Source organism: Fomitopsis serialis, assembly GCF_022376445.1.
Source record: "Fomitopsis serialis strain Sig1Antser10 chromosome Unknown B0H18scaffold_5, whole genome shotgun sequence".
Classification (NCBI taxonomy): Eukaryota; Fungi; Basidiomycota; class Agaricomycetes; order Polyporales; family Fomitopsidaceae; genus Fomitopsis; species Fomitopsis serialis.
In genome coordinates, this window is record NW_025954965.1 from 795502 (window position 1) to 809857 (window position 14356).

General features: G+C 58.5%; 3 protein-coding genes across 3 annotated transcripts; 2 read left to right on the forward strand and 1 right to left on the reverse strand.

Moving 5' to 3' along the window:
• Positions 1 to 1059: 1059 nt before the first annotated feature.
• Positions 1060 to 4608, forward strand: B0H18DRAFT_869496 (calcium-transporting ATPase; the record flags this gene model as incomplete). The annotated part of the gene is made up of 11 exons (XM_048040026.1): positions 1060 to 1177; positions 1232 to 1486; positions 1535 to 1797; positions 1848 to 2318; positions 2370 to 2558; positions 2620 to 3414; positions 3468 to 3660; positions 3712 to 4028; positions 4085 to 4336; positions 4410 to 4511; positions 4567 to 4608. The coding sequence occupies 11 exons, from the start codon at positions 1060 to 1062 to the stop codon at positions 4606 to 4608; spliced, it is 2997 nt and encodes a 998-aa protein (XP_047898789.1).
• A 3231-nt stretch (positions 4609 to 7839) lies between these two features.
• B0H18DRAFT_927619 (uncharacterized protein) lies at positions 7840 to 10485 on the reverse strand. Its single transcript, XM_048041654.1, has 12 exons — positions 10342 to 10485; positions 10262 to 10294; positions 10122 to 10212; positions 10041 to 10055; positions 9751 to 9935; positions 9473 to 9594; positions 9204 to 9388; positions 9102 to 9132; positions 8997 to 9022; positions 8453 to 8831; positions 8382 to 8391; positions 7840 to 8325 (listed from the first exon to the last, which is right to left on the reverse strand). The coding sequence occupies exons 1-12, from the start codon at positions 10387 to 10389 to the stop codon at positions 8095 to 8097; spliced, it is 1356 nt and encodes a 451-aa protein (XP_047898790.1). The 5' UTR covers positions 10390 to 10485; the 3' UTR covers positions 7840 to 8094.
• A 214-nt stretch (positions 10486 to 10699) lies between these two features.
• Positions 10700 to 12685, forward strand: B0H18DRAFT_1114759 (uncharacterized protein; the record flags this gene model as incomplete). The annotated part of the gene is made up of 3 exons (XM_048033164.1): positions 10700 to 10802; positions 10853 to 11134; positions 11241 to 12685. The coding sequence occupies 3 exons, from the start codon at positions 10700 to 10702 to the stop codon at positions 12683 to 12685; spliced, it is 1830 nt and encodes a 609-aa protein (XP_047898791.1).
• Between the last annotated feature and the right edge of the window lie 1671 nt (positions 12686 to 14356).

Consider the following 14356-nt stretch of genomic DNA (forward strand, 5'->3'; position numbering starts at 1 on the left):
CTGCCCTGGCCTTCCGACGGAGTACTAGGAGGAGGCTAGATCTGGGTTCGCCACGGCCACGAGTCCCCACTTAAGCCGAACTCAGTGCCGCTCACCGGGGTGTTAACTTGCTCCCTGGACTGTTTGGCGGTGTATGAGGGGGAATCGCGTCCGCCCTCCGGATCCGCGCCGCATTGTCCTTTCGTGCTAGGAGGACGGCCAGTGCGTCGTACATACGCCTCGCGCCTTCGCACGTTAGCTTGCTTGCGCCGAGCCCTCGGAAGTGGGGTCGCATTTTCAGGTTCGCGTGGCGGCGGTGCTGGCATCGTCGGCGCGTTGAGGTACAGGAGGTTGTTCACCAATTCGGGGAGTCATGGTCTTCCGGACGGGGGGACGGAGGATCGGGCGCAAGAGGTTGCAGGTAGTTGTTGTCTACTCTCCGTACGTTGACGGCAGCACCGCGCGAAATGAACGCCTCACGGAGCTCACGCTCACACAATGACTCCAAGAGGCCAAGGGGATCGCGTAGCACCGGCCGCACGTCGCCCCAGCGATACCTAGCCAGAGATTCAGCACGCCTGGCCAACGCAGCGGTTAATACTGTACCAAATCAGGCCAGATCTCGCGCCCACAAGGACTCGTTTGATGGCAGCTCTACCGCTCGCGCGTTCTCGACAGCAGCATATGTCTGCGAGGGTGTGGAGGCCGTGGTGCGATAGAGATAATTTGGATATGGCAACCACACACGACCTGTGGGGAGATGATGTGCATGGAAGGTTCATGGAAACGATGCTCACCGAAGCACGAACGCATGGGAGACCTGGATGGCTGGTTCGCATACTTTATGAGAGTCAAGAAGCGCTGCAGCTGGGTCGGTGCGGGCGTTCGGGTGGCGTGGCGGTGGGCGGTGGCGGGATGTGCCACGTCAGCGCGGATGAGAGACGCGTGGCCGAAGCGTCAATCTGCTCAAGTGCCCGAGTCTCGACGCAGCCTGAAACCAGCAGCTACGACTCGCCCGCTTGTCCCCCAAGCACGCCATACCGAAGCTCCCTCCCCGCGTCCGGCTGTACCACTGTCGGCATGGAGGAACCTTGGACAAAATCACCTGATGACGTCCTCCAACACTACTCGGTAGACCCTGCTCGCGGCCTTTCCACCGACCTCGCTGCGAAGCATGCCCAACTCTACGGCAGGAACGGTAAGTTCCCTCTGCTGCGGCTCTCATAAGGCGGTATTCATGGCAGTTCAACAGAACTTCCCGAAGAGCCCCCAACACCGCTTTGGGAGTTGATCCTCGAGCAGTTCAAGGACCAGCTCGTGCTCATCCTTCTCGCGTCCGCCGTCGTCTCATTTGTGCTGGCACTCTTTGAGGAGTCGGATGGCTCAAGCTGGTGGGGTGCCTTCGTCGAGCCTCTGGTCATTCTCCTCATCTTGGTCGCCAATGCGGCTGTCGGCGTAATACAGGAGACGAACGCAGAACAGGCCATCGAGGTGAGCGCTTTGAGCGGTAGTCCAATGGTCAAGCATCTGAGCCCCGGAAACATAGGCATTGAAGGAGTATCACCGGATGAAGCCAAGGTCTACCGCGACGGCCAACTGGCTCGCATTCATGCCTCAGAGCTCGTCCCTGGAGACATCATCTCCGTCGCGGTGGGCGACAAGGTTCCTGCAGACTGTCGCTTACTGTCGATTTCCTCCACTACTCTTCGCGTGGACCAGGCCATCCTTACGGGCGAGAGCACCAGTATCAACAAGAGCGTCGACGTTGTAGCTGACCCGAAGGCCGTCAAGCAAGATATGACAAATATGCTTTTTGCCGTACGTACCCTTCTCATCATGTGGGGCATTATACTGACATCCCTCCGCAGGGCACGAGCATGGTCAACGGCAAGGCAACAGCCATCGTCGTCTTCACTGGCCAAAAGACTGCCATTGGCGACATTCACAAATCCATCACTTCGCAAATCAGCGAGAAGACACCCCTGAAGCGCAAGCTCGACGACTTCGGCGACATGCTCGCGAAGGTCATCTCCGTTATTTGCATCCTCGTTTGGATCGTGAACTTCAGGCACTTTTGGGACCCGTCGCACGGCTCTGCGCTGAAGGGCGCAGTGTACTACTTCAAGATTGCCGTCGCGCTCGCCGTGGCTGCCATCCCGGAAGGTCTGGCTGCTGTCATCACGGCATGTCTCGCACTGGGTACGAAGAAGATGGCGCAGAAGAACGCCATCGTGCGCAACCTGCCCAGTGTCGAGACCCTTGGCTGCACCAACGTCATTTGCTCGGACAAGACTGGTACGCTAACGACGAACCAGATGAGCGTTTCCAAGGCGAGTTCAGTTTGTCACAGCGCGACAATACACTCTTACAGTTTTGTGCATGGTGTGCAGTTCTTCGTTGTCGGGAGCGCTTCTGGCGGCCTCAGGGAATATTCTGTGGAAGGAACCACCTTCGCGCCTCACGGGTCGGTTAGGTCTGCTGATGGCAAAGAGGCCTCTGCTGAACTTCGTTCGCTGCCGATCCAGCTCCTGGCCGAGACCAGTGCTCTCTGCAACGACTCCAAGATAGTCTATCACACGGTGAGTTCCGCGCGTCGTGATGCAACTCCGGACGTGGCGCTGAAATCTCCTCTCCACGCAGGACAAGGGGACCTACACCAATGTCGGCGAGCCAACTGAAGCCGCTCTGAAGGTCCTCGCGGAGAAGCTGCCTTGCCCCGACGGCGAGCTGACGAAGTCGTTGTCGGCTATGGACCCAGCGTCGCGCGCCAGCGCAGTGAGCGACTTCTACGAGCGCGCCATCCCGAAGGTCATGACGTTCGAGTTCTCCCGCGACCGCAAGATGATGTCCGTGCTCGCCCGCAAAGAGGGGCAAGGCATTCTCTACGCCAAGGGTGCGCCCGAGTCCATCCTCGACCGCTCCGTAGCTGCGCTGGTGGGCGGGGACGTCGTGCCCCTGACCCCCGCCCTGCGCGCCGCGATCCAGCAACAGACTCTCGCCTACGGCAAACAGGGCCTGCGCGCGCTCGGGCTCGCGTACGCCGCCAACCTCCCCCTCGACCCCGCGCGCTACCGCCCGGACAGCACCGGCGACTTCGAGAAGGACCTTGTGTTCGTGTCGCTCGTCGGCATGCTCGACCCGCCGCGCCCCGAGGTCCCCGCTGCCGTCGCGAACTGCAAGGCCGCGGGAATTCGTGTTATCTGCATCACGGGCGACAACAAGGGCACTGCGGAGACGATCTGCAGGCAGGTGGGCATCTTTGGGCCGGACGAGGACCTTACGGGCAAGAGCTATACGGGCAGGGAGTTTGATGAGCTGAGCGAGCAGGAGAAGCTGGCGGCGGTTATGCGTGCTGGGCTGTTCTGCCGGACGGACCCGAGGCATAAGAGCCAGCTCGTGGACCTCTTGCAGAGCCAGGGTCTGGTTGTGGCTATGGTGAGCGTCCCTGCAAGTATTCGTTCTGAGTGCGCCGTTCATGTTCTTGGCAGACTGGCGATGGTGTGAACGATGCACCCGCATTGAAGAAGGCCGACATTGGTGTCGCGATGGGTAGCGGGACTGACGTTGCGAAGCTCGCTGCAGACATGGTTCTCGCTGACTCTAACTTCGCTACGATTGAGCTCGCGGTAGAGGAAGGCCGGTTGATCTACAACAACACCAAGCAGTTCATCCGATACCTCAGTGCGTATGGTGCCTCATCCTTCGCTACTCTTCTCTGACAGAGACTCGTAGTCTCCTCGAACATCGGCGAGGTCGTCAGTATCTTCCTGACCGTCCTCCTCGGCATGCCCGAGGCGTTGATCCCCGTGCAGCTGCTCTGGGTCAACCTCGTCACCGATAGTCTTCCCGCAACCGCCCTTGGCTTCAACCCCGCAGATCACAGCATTATGCGTGTACCCCCGCGGGACAGCCGGGAGCGCCTTATTGGGCCTTGGTTGTTCGCGCGGTACATGATCATTGGTATCTACGTCGGCGTCGCAACAGTCGCCGGCTACGCCTGGTGGTTCATGTACTACGCACGCGGCCCACAGATCACCTTCTCGCAACTGGTATGTTCGCCTTTGCTTTTCGCATCTACGGCAGTCACTGACGCGGTGATCCCCAGACGCACTTCCACCAGTGCTCTACACTGTTCCCCGAGATCGGGTGCGAGATGTTCACGAACGAGATGTCGCACCGCGCGACGACGATCAGCCTGTCTATCCTGGTTACGATCGAGATGTTCAACGCGATGAACTCGCTGTCCGAAAACGAGAGCCTGCTCCGGCTGCCGCTCTGGAAGAACCCCTTCCTCGTCGCCGCGATCACGCTCAGCATGCTCCTCCACGTCGCCATCTTGTACATCCCCTTCTTCACGGTGCGTCCTTCCCTGCTGATCGTTGCCGGTGTGGACGGGGCGCTGACTGCTGGCTGCGGTTGATCGTTTGTAGACGCTGTTCGCGATCACGCCGCTGAACTGGGTCGAATGGAAGGCCGTGTTGTACTTTAGCGCACCCGTCATCGCCATCGACGAAGTACTAAAATTGGTCACGGTGCGTCTCTTGTCCGTGTGCTCGTTGTTGAGCGCTGATTGCCCGCGCGTATCAGACCACGTTTGTTGACCCTCCAGCGAAGGTCAAAGTGGACTAGTAGAGGAGTTCCTAGACTTGCTCTGCAGATTGTACTCTATAACGATTAGAAGCAGACACAACGTCATCTTCCCGCTAAGTGTATCTGTGAGTGAGGTGGATACTATCGGTTTTCGAAGCGCTACAGCCTAAGTAGCACCTGCGAATGCGGAAGACACAGGTACATATGTATGCGTGGCAAATGCTCTCCGTCATAGTAAGGCCGTCCCCGGTCTTCCCTGTTTCTGACACTCTTCTGTACTCACGCGGAGCAATGGAAGTCAACGACGGGGTACCTTCCAATTATCCAGCGTCCCTGGTCGCTAGGATACGCAGACATAATTATAATACATCATGTAAGTGGACTATCGAAGTTGGCATTACCTGAAGGCAGCGCTTCCAGGCTCGCATTCTTAGGTGGACGTAAGTACGTGATGGGCCGTGGCAGCAGCGCTATTGTGAACTTGTTGTGAACCGTTTATTACTTCCGTTCCACCCCGGAGCCGAGTGAACAGGGCATCACTGCGGACGTACCTGTATGTTACTGAATGTTGTAGATCGAGCCCAGCTACTATGATGCGATCCGGACCTATCAGTGCGTTCGTAGGCCCGGGGACGCATGCTCATTATGAAGAACCCTCGTTTACGGCACCATGAGAGCAAATTGACAAGGAGCCAACTTGAATGCGTCATAGGGGGGACAAAGGCGGTCGATGCATAGCGACCGCACGATTCATTGTACGTCGGTGGACATTTCGTTGATTCCCGACGGTGTTGGAAGATGGATGTGGACCCTGCATGCTGCGTTCTCGAGGCCACCCTGAGCTGTAGGCTGTAGCGTTTGATCAACTGTGCACCGCGTCCCGCGTAGTGGTCTAGCAACGTATGCTGACTCCAATGACATGACAGGGGCTCCCTACAGATGCGCCATCATCGTACGCCGCTGCCATGAGAAGGGGAACGCTGATACGTGACTTCATGGGTCACGGATATGTGCACCAGTATGCCGCTCAGGCCTTCAGCCCAAGAGTACCGAGTTTACCTGTAATAGGAAATGGGGGTGCTGCGCACTGATGAGTGCTTAGGGTAGCATTGGGGGTGCTTGATTGGCACTGGGACCCACGAATAGCCACTAGCACGTACAGAAGTCGAAACCACAAAATTAGCACACTGATTCGAGGCATATGATAGGGCTCGAGCACATCCGACTACATCACGTGAAGCGCCCTACGCCCGTGCGCGGGCGCTGGATTCGAGCGTCTACGGTTGACCCCTACGATCGCGCGCACAGCATCGGCGTCCTGGAGCGTAAAAAGCTTCGAAAAAGCAGTAGAAAGCAAGCAAGAGATACGACATTACGCAGAGGAGTAGTACTACACAAAAGTTTGGGCAAATACAGTGAAGTCTACGCAAAAGAAGCCCCCTCCAGGTTCTCAAAAATTGAGGCAGGTCTTTATGCTCAGACAAAGCTCACATTCTCGCGTTCATCGTGACATCGCTTTCTTGAACCACTGAAAATGAGATCTCCGAGGTTTGTGACCGCAGTGAGGGCCTTCGCTTTTTTTTCGCCAGACATTTCGCGTTTTTCGAGTCGGCCGTGCTCGCGCTGCGGCTTAGTCAGCATACGGCGCTCTTGCGCGCATACCATGCGTAAGAGTTTGTGCGTCGAAAACTGCACACCAGCCGATTCTGTTCAGAGATTCTGTTCAAAAGCTCGCAATCTCTCGATCGTAGCAAAAAAAACCATGAATTCTGCTTGTGTGATACCACAAACTCTTAGGGACCGTTTGGCGGCTTTGCGCCCGCCAAATGTGCCTGGCGCCAATGCAAAAATCACGTGATGTAGTAGGATGTGCTCGAGCCCTATCATAGCAAATACATTAAATTGGCACTCACCACGGTTGGCAGCCTGAGCAACGAACCGGGATGCCCGTTTTGGGAAGGGCGCACCGAGGAGAGCGCATCAGAGCGCCGCTGTCGAGCGAGATCCAATCGATCAGCCGGGGGTATTTCACCGAGATTGGCCCGCCCGCTTTCAACCGCTGTCAAGCAAGCGCTTTGGATGGAGGAAAGGAATTCCCTGCAATCACTGCGGACAAACCGCGTTGTGCGAAGCGCTCACATGGTACTTACATTGAAAGGGCGTGTATATTTTTACGGCTCTAAGTCGGAGCTCCTAACATAGGGAATGGGATTCCTTTGTTCGGCCTAACATTTTGAATGTTCCTAGAATCGGGAATGTAAGTGTTATGTTCTTCCTATGTTCCGAAATCGTGCCATGTTCTAGGAATGTACTTTCCATGTTAGGGAAGTTCACTTGATGGCTTACTAATATACACGCCCTTGCAATGTTAGGCCTATGTAAGCGCCTCGCACAATCCGGGTTGTCCGCAGTGAATGCGTTAAAGCTCCTCTCGCCACGACTTGGCAAGCCGCCCGACTCCTGCATGCACGGAGCCGCGCAGGCGGTAGCAGCGTAACGTGTACGTACGCTGAGCGGGCATGACAACGGAAATGAACACGCATCCATTCGTTCATTCTTCTCGTATACAGGAGCAGCGGAAAGTCGACCGAGTCTGTGACCGTGCGCTGCGGGTGCACTCGCAGAAGGCCTCTGGCAGGAGGTAGATTGGCTTCCAGTCCAGTCTTCGTAAGTAAGTGGCCGGTACTGCGCTAGCTCTCGAGGGAAGCAGGTGAGCAGGCAGCATGTCCGCAATACAGTTTACGGTTGAGCAAAGCGCAGCAGAGACGCACTGCTAGTAGGCTACTATAGCACCGGAGGAATGCACAGCTGGATCGCATGCACACGACTGATGGCAACACTGCTTGGTTCTAGCTCGCCAGAGGCGTACCGACCAAAAACGCACCGAAGCTGCATTTTCCGGCACCCACCGTGACGTGACAATCCCGATCCCGACGAGACTCTGTTAATATTCCTGGGACTCGCGGTCAGGCTCATCTGGCGTGCGCAACCCTGACGCGACGGTGACATTTTGACGACTCGGGCGACAGAGAGGATGTGAAACCGTGGCGATTCCGAGGCTCGAGGCATCCGTCACCCGTCTCGGATCTCGATCATCGCAGCTCGACGGTCCATACGTAGGCGATTTGATTTTGACTTCGCATCGTGGGCGGCGACGGATCTAAACGTCCTCGAGCACGCTAGCCCAATTCGGGCCACACCCACCCAACCTTCCCCCATGTCCGACAGATTGGGCATCGTGCAGGCGGGGAAGCGCGGAGTGCGCGAAGACCGCAGCCACAGCCCAAGCCCAGCCCAAACACGGCAGCATACTGACTCGGAAACAATCAGACTCCCTCACACACAGGACCACGTTCCGGGCTTCTGAGTAGCGCAGGGCAGTGCCACATTCGCGAAAAACAGCAGAGCACATGTACACGGACGCTGGGACAAGAGCAGGAAAGCACAAGCGACATTAAATAAGCACGTTGTATGATGTTCCAGTCAGCATGGGCGGGAGAAGGTGGAGAGTGCGCGCGTCGCGGCCTACCGCCGAGTGGGAGCCGCCTCCGGGCCAGCGGGATGCTCGTGTGGAGGCAGCGCGTCGAACCCGCTCTGACCGAGGTCTGCGGGCAGTGCGGCCGTCTCATCCAACACATGCTCGGAAAGCAGCCTCCGGTTCTCCTCAGCGTCCTCTGCGAACGAAGTCGACACGGGTGCGGTCTCGGCCGCCGGGCGCAGGAAACCGGGCGGCTTGACGAGGCTGTTGAATAGGAACTACGAAGAACGCTGGTCAGCACGCATGCGTTCTGAGGCCCGCAAAAGTCGCGCACCGTTCCGTATCTGGACATACGTAGGGTGAGCATGAGAGAAAGCTGCCGCGCGTGAGTCATGCGACACTCACACCAACAGGCCGAAGCCAACGATTTGAAGGCCTGAGATCGGCCACATGAGCCGCTCCCAGCCAAGCCCCAAGCTCACGATCCAGATACTCAGTGTCCTGCAAGTGTCAGTCAGACTCCTCACCGTCGCGCTCGCATGCCTTGTGACGCTCAGCCCGAAGAAGTTGAAAAACGAGATGGAGAACGCAATCGCGACGCTACTCCACAGGACGGACGGCGTGTTGATCATCTGGTGCCAACCCCGAGGGAGGTCGAAGAACGGCGAGACCTGCGAGTAGTGGGCGAGCAGCGGCATGGCGAGGACGATGGTCAACGCGCCGAAAAAGCCCTCGAAGCCGACCGCGACCAGCGGCGCGACCGAGTAGCGGGCCATGATCTTCTCTGCATGCACGGCGATATGATGGATGCGGTTCAGGCAGGCGTGGCGATGGGTGCAGAGCATGGGCAGGAAGCAGAAGCAGCGAGATGTCCGGGAAGACGGAGTATTAGTCAGCACCTTCTTTCGGACTGCCCGGGACGGGCACGGCGAGAAGCGATAGCTCGTACCTTCGACGACATATTGGGTCGCAGTGCTGCAGTGCGGGAGCAGACGCGTGCCGCGTCAGACGAGACATGAGCGAAGGCAGATACGAATACACAGAAAACACGTACAACACCTGCGCGAAGAGAATGAAGAAGACACCTGGACCGCGTGGAGAACGTCAGCAAACGCTAAACTGGCGGTATTGTGGCTTCGGATAATGGTATACGGACCGACGAGAACCTTCGTAATCTCGGGCTCTTCGATAGGCTGGGGCGCAGGTAGATCATCCAACAGACGCGCAGCCGCACGGACGAAACCGGCGAAGCCCGCGTCCTCCTTCACAGCATCCTTGATCATGGACCCACTGAAACCCACCAGCGAGACTCCTGCCATGACGGTGACAAGAGAGATCCACCTGTGCGTGAATGTCAGGCTCAATCAAGGGGACTTTGGGCGGCATTATGACGGAAACGGAACAATGGTGGGAACGATGCTCAACTGGTAAAGCCACAGCCTGCGCCGCAGGAAGATGACGGAGAGGACTCCAACAAAGAGAACAAGCGCGCCCCTGGTCATCTGATAGATCGAGACCGGGGTGTATAGCAGACCGACGTTCATCAGCTGGGAGATGTGCACGGTTCAGGACAGATGGAGGAAGACAGGCGACAGACGTCCGGGCACGTCGGGCAACATTGATAGTGCGAATGCCGAAAGAGGACCGAAGTGTGCTGGGTGAGTGGGAGAAGCAGATGCGAGCTAATGCGTGGGCTAGCTTACCGTCGTGCCGGTAAGGTCACAGGCTGCAGGGAACCATAGGAGGAGGATCTTCCAGCCATGGAGATGCTCTACCGCGATCTGGGCTTTGGAACCGGCGGCTGGTTCTTCCTCTTCCTCGGGAGGGAGCTGCACGGAAGGTTGAGCGCGCCTAGACGCAAGCCACGCGTATATTACGGGCAGGAAACCTTGGTGTTAAACGGATTAGGCAAGCCGTGCCACGAAGGCGCGTGAGATATATGGACGAATGCTAACACAGATGGGCGGGGGCAGGCATGGACATTAGCACTTACAGAGCATTTCACCGACTGCGTTGCCAAGGCACGACAGTTAGAGGCGAAGAGGCTAGCGGGACGAGGTGACGATCGACGCACAGAACATTTGGAGCGTCTGCCAGACCGGTTGCTCATAGAGGACATGACGCGCAGGGTTTGGATCGTCGCAGTTCTCGACACATTGGATGTCCTGAGGAATGGTAAATGGGTGGAATGCAGGAGCGAAGCTAGGGGCGTACCTGCCACTTGCTCCAGAGGGAGTTGCTGGAGCCCTGTGATGCGTCAGAACAGCGACGGGGCCGAGGGGAGGGCAACGCACCGTGATGAGCATGCCCGCGACGAGGATGGGCACGTAATAGGACGGCATGGTGGGCAGAGGCAAGAGGCGGGTGCAGCGAGCACTGCGCGCAGCGACGGAGGAGAGGGAGTCGAGGACGGCACGTGGCGGCGTGGTGGCGGAAGGCGCGCAGGCTCGGGAGTAGAGCGCCACGTGGGGCGGGGGATCTCGATGGGAGGTGACGGAGACGTGACGGGCGCGTCACGGCGGGGAGAAGCACGGCGGGCGCCTGAGCCGCCAGGGAAGATGGCCGCAATCAGCTCGCAAAACAAGCAATCAGCCTTCTTAGCCGCAGAATACAAATGCGCCCCGTCCCACACCCGTCGCCCCCCCTCCCCCCATGGTCACCCTCTCCATCGCCACCGCGAGGGGCGCACCGTGTCCCTCCCGCTACTTCCCCCACTCCGGCTACCTTGGCCTCACCCCCGTCAGAGTCGAAGGCAGTACGTCCAGCCCTCCTCCTCCCGCTCACCCTTGACAGACTTGCGCCCAGTCGTGCGCACAAAGCTAGACGAGGACCGGAGACCACTCCTCGCCAAGGCCATCTCCATCTCGGTCCGCTGCTATGAGGCCCGCGTCAGTCGCTCGCGCGGGACCGTCCACACAACCCTCCTTGTCGACCACACCGAGGTTCTCTGGACGAAACAGCCCAACGCAGAATGGGACGAGGTCGGCGACCTTGAGCTTCCATTCAGGATCACGCTTCCCAAGAGCACGGCCGGGCTGAGCACCGCCAACTTCCAGGTCTACCGCACGTTCTGGCGCGTCGAGGCAAGTGAGTGTTGCCGCCCATCCATCTGCCACTCCCGCTTTGTTAATATCACACATCCCTGCCAATATTATCGTTTTCGTGACGCCGCGTGCTGACTTCACTATGACAGTGATTGACCATATCCCCATCACCGGTGTTGGTCACCGGCTGCTCCGCTACTTTGACCTGGCTCTCATCCGGTACGACGTCCCTTCGTATTCCCTCTCCACGCCGTACGCGTCTTCCGCATCCCCGTACCTCCACACCAGTAAGCCACGAGCGCCCGTCGTGCGCTACAACGTCTCGACGCCTGACCATCCGATCGGGCCGAACGACATCATCTTCGCCGCGGTTACCGTCCAACCGCTCGATCTCGGAGTTTCCGTCCGTAGCGCGGTCCTCACGGTAGAACGTCGGATTGACCTTCTAAGCACATTCACCGCTTCTTCGTCGCCCCCAGCAACGCCTGCAGTGGGTCCTTACCACGCTGATGACCTTCCCACACCGAGCTCCAGTACCTCCAATTTGTCTCCTGCTCCACATGACCACGAACCGCACGACGGCCTGGCGTCGTCCAGCCAGATTACGCTCGAATCCCTGTCCTCTGGTCGCCCCCTTCTTTCACCGTCGTCCCCTTCCCCGCACACACCATCCACTGCCGGTTTCAGTCCTCACCCCGACACGTCTGCTAGGACAATCACGTCCAATGTCATCACAACCGAGTACACTGACTTCGCACGCGACCGCCTCGGTACGTTCTGCAAGACCACGACACTGCAGTGGCCCGCGTCGCGTCCTCACAGCAGATGGGCGATTGGCGAGACGATGTACACTTCACGCGCGTCGGTGCGTTTCTTTGTTCGCGCCTCGCTACGCGTCGTCGGCCCCGGAGGCTCTGACGTGCTGGAGCTCGAACCGCGCGAGATTGCGATCGCAGCGACCAGTGAGGCCGAGCGACGGCTGGCGCTTGCCAAGTACGCTGAGCAGCGCGAGGCAGCTGGTGGGGGTAGGAGCAAGAGCAAGAGCCCCTGGCGCTCCAGGCGCGAGCCCGACGAGGAACGTGTTCAAGCAGAGCTGGCCGTGCAGGGACAGGCGAAGACGTACCCCGGAGCGGTGTCGGACGTCCGCGATCACGAGAGGCATCGGCATTTTCAGAGGGAGAAGGGCGCGTCCAGAGGGACGAAACGGCCGCATACATCCGCTGGCCCGCGGGACAAGTCGAGCTTCGCGATGTACAGCACGAGGGAAGAGCCTAGTGTGGGCGACTCGACGTCGAGCGGAGAGTCGCGCGACCATCGCCAGGTGCGCTCGCATGGGCACGAGCGCAAGGGCTCACGAGGCCACACCGCCGTCAAGCAGGAGTCGGGCCTCGGGGAGAGCGCGCTGTTCTTCGGGAGGGAGAAGGAGAGGGAGCGTGTGGTGAAGACAAGGGAGCAAAACACGCCGCCGCAGCCTCCTCATGTCCGCGCCTGGGAAGAGGAGCTCGCGCGGATCGAGGCGAAGTCGCGCAGGAATAGCTCCTTGCTGAACTTCTGGGGCTTCGGGAGGAAGAAGGAGATCGTGCAGCGCGGCTAGGTGACGAGACCTAGCTGGTTCATCTCTCCACACACCGTCGCGTCCAACGACGCGGCCTCATACTTGCGCTCGACCCCGCCCACTCACTGTTCTGCAGTGGTCGCACAACGTGTCCGCGGGGTCCACGCCACTCCGCTCTCAGCAGGCGGTAAGTTTCTGGCGTAGCAGTCGACTGCAAGCTCGCAACGCGGTTCACCAGGAAACTTACCCAAGCTAGACCGCCCAACGCTACCGGTCGCATGTCAATGTCTGCCTTTCGCACCTGTCTATTAGTTATCATCCGAATTCGCTGTATTTGTTGCACCTGCACTGCTTGGTACTTGCTCTATATTATTGCCCTGCTTCACGTACTAGACTCTGCATCACCTCACGCATACCAGACTCCAGTAGCTAGCCCATAATACTCTGCATGGGACCGACTCACTATACACGCCCGGACAAGCATGCCTCACGCATACGGATACCTCATGACATCCTCATTTCTGTACGAGTTTCGTCCCGGCTAATGCGCTCCATGGCGCTGCTTCTGTCACGCCTTCTGTATCTATCACCGTGTCTTCTCCCGTAGTCGTAATGCACCATCGATAATATTTGCTTGGGGCGCCGGAACCAAGGCGGAACGCCATCAGCGAAGTCGAAGTCGCTATGCCACTGTCGCGGTAGCGCTACTTGGCGCTACCCGCCAGTGCTTCTCGTCGAGGCCTCCCGTAGAGAGGCGCCGCGCCTTCGCAACTCCCTGGTATACGCGCCCCCATCTGATTGTCGCCGCAGCTGCGGTGCGACTGCCAGTGGGTGCTCGCCGCTCGGAAGACGGCCGGACATGCGTCGCGCGCGGTCATGGATCCTGACGGTGCGAATCAAAGCTCCGGTGTTGTCGTCTCCTTCCATTCATCATTCGATGCATTCGATGTGTCAGTCGTGCTCGCGAGAACCTATACGCTGACGCCCATCCCTATAGGCTCAGATCGAACACTTGCAGAACACGGCGGTTGGGCAGAAGACTCGCCCGAGTACATGCGAAGACTCAAACGTACCCAACTTCTGTCAAGGCGAAAGTGCACTTCCGAACCAGGCGTGCTGGTACAGTGCAACTGCATTTGAGCCTCTTCGTCCTCGATGCTGGATGCCGTCGAATGGGATGTGACCATGAGACGGGGACTACAACGGAGGGCAGGTTCCCTATGCAACTTGTACTCACGGCGAAACCGCCGTCATGCCCAGGGTAAGATGCTGTAAGGTGGCTCGCTGCAGAGCTAATTTGACTTGTCAGTACGTCAAGTACTCCAACATACGGTGGATATCGCCGCATCCTCACAACCTAACTAGGACTGTCGATGTACGTGCATGTCAGTCTGCTGTGGCTTCGCATGAATCGGGTGGATAGCCGGATCCACGCTGTTACATCACACCTTCCCCACCATCCCAGCCTATCATCTGGCCACCGGTAGCAAGGCTACAGACTCCCTTAGACTTCCTCAACATCCCGCCGGAGAGGGAGCGCGCTGACTAGGCTGGCGACGGTCTGCATGCGGTCCCCGAGGTACGAAAATAGTCTCCACGGCACATGACCGAGCAGCACGTCGAGCTCACCAGAATACAGTTCTTCACCCACCTCGATGCTCGAGGCAAGCATGCTTTCGCACAGATCGTAATCGCTGACCAATCCGAGAG